The sequence below is a fragment of the Gymnodraco acuticeps genome, unplaced genomic scaffold (genome assembly GCF_902827175.1).
Source record: "Gymnodraco acuticeps unplaced genomic scaffold, fGymAcu1.1, whole genome shotgun sequence".
In the NCBI taxonomy this organism is placed as follows: domain Eukaryota; kingdom Metazoa; phylum Chordata; class Actinopteri; order Perciformes; family Bathydraconidae; genus Gymnodraco; species Gymnodraco acuticeps.
The window spans coordinates 1,170,596-1,182,294 of NW_022990334.1; the positions used below are offsets into that span (position 1 = coordinate 1,170,596).

At 40.4% G+C, this 11,699-nt stretch overlaps 1 protein-coding gene across 1 annotated transcript; it reads left to right on the forward strand.

Moving 5' to 3' along the window:
- Nucleotides 1–353: 353 nt before the first annotated feature.
- sh3bgrl (SH3 domain binding glutamate-rich protein like) lies at nucleotides 354–9,993 on the forward strand. The gene is made up of 4 exons (XM_034223193.1): nucleotides 354–656; nucleotides 7,275–7,460; nucleotides 8,666–8,746; nucleotides 9,134–9,993. The coding sequence occupies exons 1-4, from the start codon at nucleotides 612–614 to the stop codon at nucleotides 9,167–9,169; spliced, it is 348 nt and encodes a 115-aa protein (XP_034079084.1). The 5' UTR covers nucleotides 354–611; the 3' UTR covers nucleotides 9,170–9,993.
- Nucleotides 9,994–11,699: the final 1,706 nt, after the last annotated feature.

An 11,699-nucleotide genomic window follows, 5' to 3' on the forward strand; every position in this document is an offset into this window, starting at 1 on the left:
GCAGGGGGCCCACAAAGCCCGTCTAATGTTATGGCTGCTCGAGAAGGACCTTAAAAGGGCTGTGCTGCTACACTAAAGCACCCAGAAAGTGCTCAAAATCATTGCAGATGTCATGTTGTTATTGACATAACATCCACCTATTAACACGACTTAATAGAACACGTGCAACTGGGCACACGTGCACGGTTAAAAAAGGGACAATAGCCAATAATGTCTGGCTTGCAGACAATGGGGTCGGTGCTGAAATATTCAGACAATATAACCCTGTTGTCTTGCCATAATGATTGGCCCGTTGCCCCCCTGCGTGTGCGTGAACGTGTCTCGGAGTGTGTGTTCTCGCTCCACAGAGAGAGAGAGGGACTAGAAGGGGCGGGGAGGCACAGTAGAGGCGGAGGAGGAATGCGAAGCTCCATCCAGTGCTGAGACCAGGAGCATTTGCGCAGATAGCCTGCGCTGCCTTCATCAGACACACAGCATTTCACACGGGGAAGTTTATTGTTGTTATTTTTTTGTCCTCGCTGTCGATCAATCCGCCTGCAAAGTTTCTGCGAGGAGCAGGAGCAACCAACCACTGCGAACCGGACTCGTGTCAGCAGCACCAGGGATTTACCATGGTGATCAAAGTGTACATAGCATCGTCCTCCGGATCCACTTCGGTAAGGCACTAGCATTGCTTTTATAAATGTGCTGTTTCAGCTGGATTCACCTGCAGCATCCAGTGCTTGTTAGACAATAGAAAAGGCAGCTAAACTTTTATTGAGCTCACTTATTAATGTCCATGCAACTGTCATCCTCTCCATCTGGAGTGGTCGGACTCCTCATGCTGCCAACTTTTGAACACAGATGGGCTTTCCACCTCTCTCTCTCACTTGTTCCCCCTTTAACTTTGTCACAGAGAAAGAGACAAAGAGGATGTTTGATGCTGAACTGAATAGAGAAAACCTCTCGCTGTTTGTCACAGGGTTTACTCAATTCACAGCTCTGGGTTTTTGCAGCTGAAAGCAGGCTGACAAACAGGAATGGCATGCAGTTAAAAATCCATAAATGTACTTAAAAGGTCCTGTCCAGTCCCCTGATACCAGGATAGGCTGGTTCACAGTCTGTGTGTCTGATTGGAGGACACACATACATTATATGTTGCATTCACTGTCCTGCAGCCCCATCAGCTTCAATATTGCAAGTTTATTCCAGAGTGGAGAGGAACGAAGGTGATGCAATTCCCCAGGGCCACTTCTTAAAACATGCAGCTGCAGCCCAGGACACTTAAGCTCTATTTAGGACTTGTTGGAGGTCTTGATTTGTAGGAATTTGCTATACTATAAAAGTGTAGTAAATGGCCCTATCCTACTATAATAGTGCACACATTTAGTCTATTGTTGCATTTTTTTCTCCCACAGCTAACACAACAAGTCTTATCTTAATCAGCAATATTACTAGCAGGAGATTAGTGCGTCATAGTGCAAAGTAAAAAGTGATGGAAATGGCAAAGATATAACAGCCTTTCGGTCAAAATCACTTAGTTAAAAGTCTGTGAGGTCACATTCAGGATGATTTACCCTCATTGGGCAGCTTGTCTTTGCAGCTCACATTCAGAGGAAGTAATCAAGCATGAAGCCAGTTTTCAGTTGGACAGCTCTGAGTGACTTTATTGCCCTTACAGTAAATGACATTTGCAAAAGTTCAGCAGCAGCAGCAGCAGCAGCCTTACAGGACGGGAGCTTCCTGTAAAGCCAGAGCGGTCTCAGGGACGCATCGCTGTGATGGAGCCTGTCTGGGAAAAAGGCATTACCTCTCATTGATCCGTGTTAAGTAGAGTCTTCTAGAACAACTGGACATATTTATGTCCTTGTAAAAGATGAAGAGAAACACATATACTCATATCTTCCTCTCCAGATCTTCTTTTAGAGTTGGCAAAAAAACAATAGCATTACTGATTAAAGTCAAGTCAAGTGCCATACAAACATTGTTACTTTGCTATGATGACATATTTCGTAGGTCCAACATAGATATAGGTTATGCTGTCACTTTGTAGAGTTTATTTTAATTACTCCATGTCTGATTTAAATACAGTCTTTATATTATTATCTCTCTCAATGCAATTTTGATTTTGATGTGGTCCATTAAAAAGAGATATTCAGACTAGTAAAAAAGCAAAACAATGTGATTGCATTCCACTATCTACCAGTGTGCTGATACATGAATCACTCCAATGTGAATGGAACAAGAGCCAAAACAGACAGACAAGTAGGAGTATTTCAAAAAGCTACGTTCAAAGTGTTCGCTCCACTGAGGAAATGATTGCAGGTCACAGAGAGACACAGTGTAAAATTAGCCAGATATCAGATTTAGTGCTTGACAAGCAAAAAAAAGTCAGCATTATTCAGGCAGATTTGTATTTTCCGAAGATATAAAGTTCGGTTCAATGTCAGTGTATATTTGTATCCATTGTTGGTATTGATTTTAAGCAGAAAAGGATCCATATAACAGCCACACGTAGTGTTTTAAGGTTTAATTGATTACATTTCTAATACAAGACAACCAAAGCTGATTTGAAGAGGGTGTGTTCTAACGCACAAAGGTTTAATAGACAGAAGTACAGTATGGAAATTACAGACAATGAAGAAGTTAGACGAGTTCTGTCAACATGATTGCACCTCAACATTTCCCCTTTGTATTAATGGTTAATATATCAGGTCAGTCCAACTTCATATTCCTGGAATATGCTATCTTTGTGAAGCTTTGATGCTGTATTTTTGGAAATAATTATGTAATGAGTGTTGTGACTCGCTGTGAATTCTCCAGAGAGACTTCTAGGGTTACTGTCAATGGCTTTGTAAAGATAAGGGCATGCATGGTATCTGCTTCATATGCTGCATTTTCACTGCATGGAACAGCTCTGATCAACTCAACTGTCTTTCTTTGGTTTCCCCTTAGCAATTTTTTTTTCTTTTTTTTTTTTTTCTCATACTGATATTCTGAACAATCTGTGCTATTGTATTAGCTGTAAAGTGTCTCTACTGTAGGCTATTTTTATTTTATGTACAGCATTTTGGCTCGACCAAAAATCTTTATAAATGTGCTATATTAATAAAACTTGATTTGATTTGATTTGATAAGATGAAGATTAAAGTCCAAGCTAGCTTAGCCGATACTAGAAGTAAGAGCAAACCACTGATTGGTCAGAAACTCATCACCAAGGCAACACGGGACATCCTGCACAAACCCGGGACTTGTAACTAGCTAAGCTACCATCAATAGCGAATGCAACTTTTATTTTTCACTAATATAAATTATATGTCACAGCAGTTACGAGCGGCATCACTTTAGCAATCAGCTGATCACCCCACCTATACTGAAGAAAAGCACCTGGTACTTTTAGTGAGTCCGAGCACAGGTGTACCACACAGTTAAAACAGGGCATTAGGTTACATTAAGGCCATGTTTGAATAACAATATGTAAATAAATACACACATGTACCAAATGCATCTCAACTGTGGAGCACTAATGGAAAAGAGCCAAAAACCGTTGCCAGCACCAGAACATATTTACTGCTCCATTTCCCTTTATGTTCCGCAGCAACACACATTTCCTCATTGCCACGATAAATGTACTAAGAAACGGTAACGGTTTTATGGCTATAAAGCATTGTTTACGCCCAACTCTACTGAGCTCTGTTAAAGATGTACTGTTCTTCTTCCACTGTACTTCTGACATCAGGGCCTGTAAGTCAGGCTTTAGTCAGTGAGTCTGTTAGTCTGTATAAAGTGTTATTTTCTGGCCTTTTAGCAGTTAAGGAAAACCAGCCAAAGCAACAGTGTAAGGCTCTTTTGTAATAATGTTGTAATGCTGCCTGTGCTCTAGATTGGGTGGAGGCTTCTGTTGCTGCTTAAATTCCACTGAGCGTTGATCTTGATATAATCAAGACAAAACCTTTATCCCTACCAAACAGACTTGCCTGGGGTTGAATCATGTTTCCTGAAACAAGAAAGTAGATTTTCCTACATTAAAACATTGGACACTCATGCCAATACCATTAGAAAAGTCATTTTGTCTGCAAAGACTGCTTGACAAATTAAGTTTAAGTTTATTTTATTTTATGTGTGACTGATTTGCACATGGATTGACCCCATTCCATGGTCGACAAGGCTGATTGAATCAGTCTCCACTGTATTGATCCAAGCCTGTGCTGTAGATACAGTGCATCCAATCAATGCCTGCCATTGTCTGGCAGCTGTTAAAGCCAGAGTTCTACTATTTATACAGGGATTTATCAACTCTCGACCTGATCTCATGGCCCTGCCACAGCTCACATGATGATGATGATGATGATGATGATGATGATGATGATGACAATGTGGAATTTAAACCAAAGAACGTGTGTTGCAGATTTCCTCTTCAGATCTGTGTTCTTTTTTTGTTTGCCTACTAGGATAAGGATCTATGTAACAATAGATATGTTTAACTGCAACAATATCTTTTACTTTTTCTTACGATGTTTAATTACTCATTTTGAATAGTAACTGTATTGGAAACTAGAAGGGCACTAGTAGAGCGCAGACCTCAGCCAACTGAAAAATGTTTGGGTATTTAGTTTGAGCCCGTGATTTGGATACGCTCCAAAATGTAATAGGTTCTTCTCTGGCCCTTACTACAACCTTCCATAAGGATTTATGAAAATCGGGCCAGTTGTTTTTCCGTAATCCAACAAATCAACAACTCAAACCGAAAACATAACCCCCTTGGGGTTGGTAATGAATTAAGCAAACATTTGAATGTAAAAATAAAAGATCTTGAATAATTTAGAACCCTTTTAGTGTGCTAATGACCATTCATATTGTCAGATGTATATATCCAAAGGCAGTCATCTCTTTTCAGACTTTATACACATTCAATCATCTAATGATCTCTAGTTCTTCCCCCGGTGTGTACGTGGACGTTCTTTGGAATGTGATAACACACCAGTAGAGTGCCAGGTCAGTGCTGATAAAATTAATATCAGCAAGAATTGAAACAAGCATTTGTTTCATGCAGTTTCTGTATCAGTGTATGGAAACAAGATTTGAAAACTAAAGTAAACTTTAGTGGAAATTACCGTGGTAACACCTTAATGTTCAGAATGCTAGCATTGTCATTTTTCAACATGTTAGCATGCTAATATTAGCATTTAGCTTAAAGCACCCTGCACAGCCCTCAAAAAGCTGCTATGCTCTATACAAGAGTCTACATGGTAGTTCTTGAGGAATTGTTCATTTATTTATTATCAAATGTAATGGAAATCTACGGTTGTTGAGCATTCTGGATCAAAGTAGCCTACTGACAAACCATTGCCATCCACAGAGCCTGGCTAGCATGGCAAACACAGAAGGGTTTCTGATGGTTCCATGCCAAACAAAACCTACACCACAGAGACACAGTGTACTCAATATCAGTATATATTTGCATACCAGGGCCAGCCATTTAGGTATTGTGAGCATGGATTCAGTCAATAGTAACCTGAGGCCTACACGCTCTGCCTTTGGAAATGGAAACATTCAAAATACTTCCTCACAGGGCTTTTTAAGCTCGCCTCAGTTTTTTTTCTGTTTAAATATGTGTTAATTTGCGTAACCATATTTTGAAACACCTTTTCCAAATAAGTTCTGATGGAACATGATTGATCAGGGGTTTCAATCTATTTATCTTTGCCCTGGAGATCATCAAACATGGCCAATATTACATGCCTTGTTTTGTTTCGGACAACTGCTGACGAAAAAACGCTTTGCATAGCCAAGGTTATGTGCTCCAAAACAGTTTTGTAAACAATCTGAATTTGCATTTCTTTTTTGTGACACTGCAAAAGTCCACCTGAAATTAGCTGGACAAGTACATGGAAACACCAACCTGGCTCATCTCCCTCACTCTCTTTGTTTTTTCTTCTAGCATTCCAGAAAGAGAGATAAGGAGTGACTAATACAGGGAAACAGGAGAAGATTAGTGGTTTATTGACACACCCAAAGACAGTGGAAGCCTTAAGTCTTCTTCCATATCACCAAGAGCTTAACCTAAGACACCAGAGAGCCATTCACAAGGGAGTAGGGGGCAAAGCTGGGAACTCTCACTGTGCAATTACAGTTAGGGGCCAGCTCACCTTACACATTAATTTTACTTGGCAACAATCCAGGCTTTCAGGTCAATGGCCAGAGTGCACAAAAAGAAAGGAAAAGGGAGAAAGTGGAACCGTTTTGCTTGTCTTTTGAGGATAGTCAGTTTATTGTTGTTTTGGGTACCAACGTCATGTGTACAAAATGGAAAAAGAGATGATTGTCTGTGTTCAGAGAAAGCCAGTGAAAGTGATTCTGAACTCCTGATGTCCTACTCCGTTGCTCCGTCCCGCGATGGTTTCCAGAGCAGGTGGGCAAAGAGCTTGTTTTAGGACTTTGGCCAAGGGAGTGCAACTAAATGATTCAAACTGCACCACGGCTCATTTCCATGCTTTAGTGTTGTTTCAGCTGAATATGAACTCATCCACCTGTCTCTTCTGCAACATAAAGCGGTAGGAGCCATGACGTGGAGGTGTCTGGACGGACAGGAAGACAATAAATTGATTATAAACCAGAGAACCTTGTTGTGCTTTTACCATGAGGTTTTAGGTGTGTGATCTTGTGTGTGTGTGTGTGTGTGTGTGTGTGTGTGTGTGCAGCTGAGGCTGGTGGTTGTGTGTCTCCGTGCAGCAGGCCTTATTTGGCTCGTGTTTGACCAGTTACCTCCTCTCAAGTCCCGGAGGAACTCTTGCTTCCGTGTGGCCTTGTAGGGCCATCCTCCCTCTTATACACACCCACTGAGATCTCATTGGACTGCTGTTTCATACACTTCATAACACACACACACATCCATAAAGATAGAGGCAGAAGCAGGAAGAACACATCCAGACAAGCACGCATTTCTATCCAGTCTGTGGCTTTTTTAAATTGCCTTACTGTTTTTACTGTCTGTGAGTTGCCATCTTCCTCACTATCTGACATTTTTCATGCAGATAAATGACTAAGCATATCGGCTTAGCCTTGCCCGAGTTCACCTTCGTCAATTATCTGGTTGTATCACATCATTCACTTCTCAGTAAACGGGTGGTAACTTAGTAACAGAGCGGCAAGCAACCATTTCTCACTTATTTGCAGCAGACCGATGACAGTGTGGTGAGCAGAGGGCCTTATGTTTCCTCATATGTCTGAAAGTAAACACTTGTCTAACTGACAACTTCCCCCGTGTCACCCTCTCTCGTCTCCCCCGCACGCAGATAAAAAAGCAGCAGCAGGATGTGAAGGGCTTCCTGGCGGCGAATAAGATCGAATTCGAGGAGTGTGACATCGCGGCGAACGAGGGCAACAGGAAGTGGATGAGAGAGAATGTTCCGGAGGAGTCTAGGCCGGCCACGGGGAACCCTCTCCCCCCACAGATATTTAACGAGAGCAAATATTGTGGGGTGAGGCACACATGCATGTGAATTATGAATTACAGAACTAATTTAATATGTCACACAGAACTATAGTTCATGTTCTCAGTACACACAAATCCTGCATGGTGGGTTTTGAATGCTTATTCTGAGGTTTAAATATGTTTAAAGCTACACTAATCAGCAAATTCATATAAACAATAGATTAAATTACTAGAATTGTCACGCAGATATCTTTTTTTTTATGGCCTACAACCTCACTGTTTTTGTCAATTTTAGCAAAAAATATTGGATGTATCAAAAATGCAAATGTTTCGCTTTTTTATGATTTCAAGAGCATATTCTCGGCTTGTAGGAAGGTTATTGGGAATATGTGTTTATGATACTTTTGCCACAGTCTGCAACCTTTTGAGCACCTAAAAATATCACGATCAGTTGTAATTTGCTCCACCCTCTCATGTCACTTCTGGGTGCAAAAAACAAGATTGGGATATCCCAAAAACACAATATGCCGCTGACCAAAACGCCATCTGCGAAGCTTCGAAGTGGTAGTCTATAAACCAGTGGGTTTATACATCTTTTTTATATACAGTCTATTGTTTGGACAGAGGCAGTTGACACATTTCCACCTTCTTCCAGTCTTGGAAATAAAATTAGTGTATTTATCAAAATGTCAAAGTATTTTTGTTAATAAAACTTGAGAAAGTCAATTACACAGCCTTCTCTCTGTGTTGGCAGGTGATCTTTTGTTCCCATTAAAATGACAGAAGTATAAGTGGGATGACTGTAAGTGAAGTTGCAGAATGGGCTTTATAAAATGTCACTGACAAAGAAAACAGCCCCTTTTATCAAGATCTGTTTGTGTGTGTACCGGTATGTGTGTGTGTGTGTGTGTGTGTGTGTGTGAGAGCCAAAGGAGTGAAAACAAAGGATTGAGAAGGAGTGAGGGATCAGGAATGAAAGAGACAGCAGGCAATTAAACAGTAAACTGGTGAATGTGTTTGCTTGTTTACCGTGGGTAACATTCTCAAAGACAATACCCTCCTATCAGAATCAATACGGAGGCCTTTCCTTGAACAAATACCTCAACCCCGACTGATTCTCACAAAGAGTTCTTCATGCATTGCCGCCCAGATTGTCACCCTGAGGCACTGATCCCAGGCCTGCTTCACATTATCATTCCACTCATCGATGTTCATTTTGAAAACTTCTCTCCGTGTCTTCCTCTGTCTCAGAACTACGAGGCCTTCTTCGATGCCAGAGAGGATAACGCCGTGTATGCGTTTCTGGGTCTGACCGCTCCCCCGGGCTCCAAGGTGAGCTTATGAAGAAAAGAAAAAACACACACACTGATATCTGTCCGTTATTCGAACCGCATTCCTAGAGCCATGTTTCCTGTAACACCGGCTTACTGGCCTAAATATATATTTATCCAACCCAGTGTAATGTCCTTACAGAAACACACATATTACATAATACATCTGTTCCTCATATCCCTACACCCAGACAGGCGTCCTCACTCCTTCACGCTGGCGCCTCCTCTGTGCCGCAACAGGAACTGCAGGGAGGTGTGCCAGTTACCATAGAAACAGAGGGGGTTTTCCTCTGTGCCGTGGCAGGGGATGTATAAACCAATATCCTCCATTTTAATATAACCCGCTCTCCTTTATCCCCCTCTGTCTCTGCCTCTGTTTTCTCTGCAGGAGGCCGAGGCTCTAGCGAAGAAAGCCCAGCAGTAGCAGCTTTGCGTGGTTTCTGCCTGAGACCTGAACCCAGACCTGGACCTGGAACTGATCCAGGACAAAAAAGAAGAAGCAACATTTAAATCGGCGTATAAAAATGTGGACTGTTTTGATCTATTTCACTGTTTTTTTTCTATTAATCTGTGTTCAGCTGTGCCTTATCAGTTGTAGTGAGAGGAGGTACTAAAGCAGAGCATTGTGGGTATCTACAAACCACTCTGCTTCCTACAGTTTAACTCAGCCCGTTAAGCCTATTGGCCTAATGACATGTCAATCAACCATAAGCTTGAAGATGTAGCTTAATTCTTTAAGTATACATCATTAGACACAACAAAATGTACACACTTTTTAAATTGTAACACAGATTCATAATTTGGACAACAAATAAATCGCCCATAAAACATTTCCTAACTTATTTCACCCAAGTTAGAATAATTAGAATAAATGGTAGGCCTATCTGTTGACATTGAGTGAGATGCTCCTGCCAATCACATCATCGCCAAACCTGCAGCACCTTCTGTAAAAGTTCTCCTATACAATCCTAATCTCTCTTTTTATTTACATTATAATGTCTTAATGCTGTTTTAAAAGCAGACTTTTTTCTACAAGATGATGTTTGTTTGAAAATTATGGCAAAATGACAAGTCTGCATAAACAGAAGGATGTGAAGCTGAGTTGTTTTGTTTAATTTGTTGTAATGGTTTTTAGGGGAGTTGGATAGCTTTTGTTATGCTATAAGCATCCTGTGTTGCCTTGTGTTGGTAGTCCCTGTTTTTCATTATGTTCTCTAAAATAAAATAAAATAAGACTTCAAATGAAAAGCCTGACTTTTGGTACTCTGTAGTGGTTGTTATGAAATTAGTTTTAAGCCTTTGTGTAACACACTGATTTATTTTATGTAGGAACATATTTTGACTTAAATTTGGGTTGACTGTGTGCTGGCATTGAAGTATTTGCTATGCCAGATTGTATTGTTTTAGAAGGAAAAACACTGTTAGAGAAAGCAGGATTAGTTTTGAAGAAGTCATCGCTCATTGAGTTCATTCTATGTTTGTTTAGTTGCAACACTTTACAGATATTCCCCGGAATGTCTTGTCACTGCTTCTCAGCAGTTATTTTTTATTTGTAATAACTTCCCCATTTGAATATGTTTTATTATTACTCAATCACATTATAGGTAAAATGTTGTGGTTTAACTACAGTACATTTTCGTGAGCTAATTAAATATTCAAGAATACGATTGCATTACAACGCGTACCTTCAAACTGATATCAGAGCATCTTCATGTATGTTGACCTTTTTTGGTTATCCATTTGCAAAATAATGGTTTTAACATCAGAGCCTGGATTCCAGTTTTGTGGTACAACTTGTATTGCATTTATTGATGTTTTTATATCCAGGTTTTGTAGATGCAAATATGCCTACGCTTACCGTAACCAGCTCCAGCAACGGAAAACGGGTCCAATGAGACTTTTTTCACCCCCAATTTGAGGTCTTATGGGTATTTAAGTCAGGTATTATGGTCACAATCAACTATTAAGATCACTTTATTAACTCTGGTGTTATTTACAATTGCACACGGTCCCGAAATACACCCATGCTCAAACAGGACTATAGACATGCACTAACACAGAATGGCAGAGCGAAAAGGCTGCCAGTGTGCCGCCGCTTGGGAGCAGTTGGGGGTTGATGCCTTGCTCAAGGGCAGTGGCCAGAAACAATCTGGCACCTCTCCATCTACCAGCTACCACACTCTGTATTTTTGATCCAATCTGGACTTGAACCGGCGACCCTTTAGTTACCAAGCATAGTCCCTGCAGCCCCTTTTTCTTCATCTCTAATTCATATGAAATGAAAGTACTCCGACCTCCACATTCATTTTATTATGAATTGTGTGTAAAGTTTGAATGTGCCATTCATTTAAATTCTTTGTCTAACCCTACTAAAATACACATTTTGCTGAGTGAAAATCACAACAGTCTGTATCAACAGGAGTCATGATGTTTCGTTGGCAGCCCTTTGTCCTTAATGCTTAATGTAGTGAATGAAGCATCTCTAAGAAAATTGTAGAAGGCCTTTAGCAAACAGCAGTGTCTGTTTGAGGCCAAAGAGGGATTTGCTTTCCAAACTTCTCAGCTGGTTTCATTCAAACAGTCCAATATCTTTCAAAAAAGTTGTATTGTTGTGTGTAGCAGAACATTTATTTTTCTATCCATACTATTTGAATGCTATCACGACCCCACAGATGTACTCTTCAAAGGGTTCCAACCCCAATGTTGGAAAAGCCATTTTAGTTTACATAAAGTAACTCCAACTTGACAATTTTCCCACTGTAACATGCTACATTAACACCAGTATAAACAATGTATTAATGTAATACATTATAATATATAAGTCACTAGTTAGAATACTTTAAATGCCTTCAGAAATACATCCTCACATTCACTGGGGACGTGATAATGGAGTATTTTTAGATGTTGTGTTGTTTCTTCAACTTCTACCCGTTTGTTCACAATATATGTTCTCT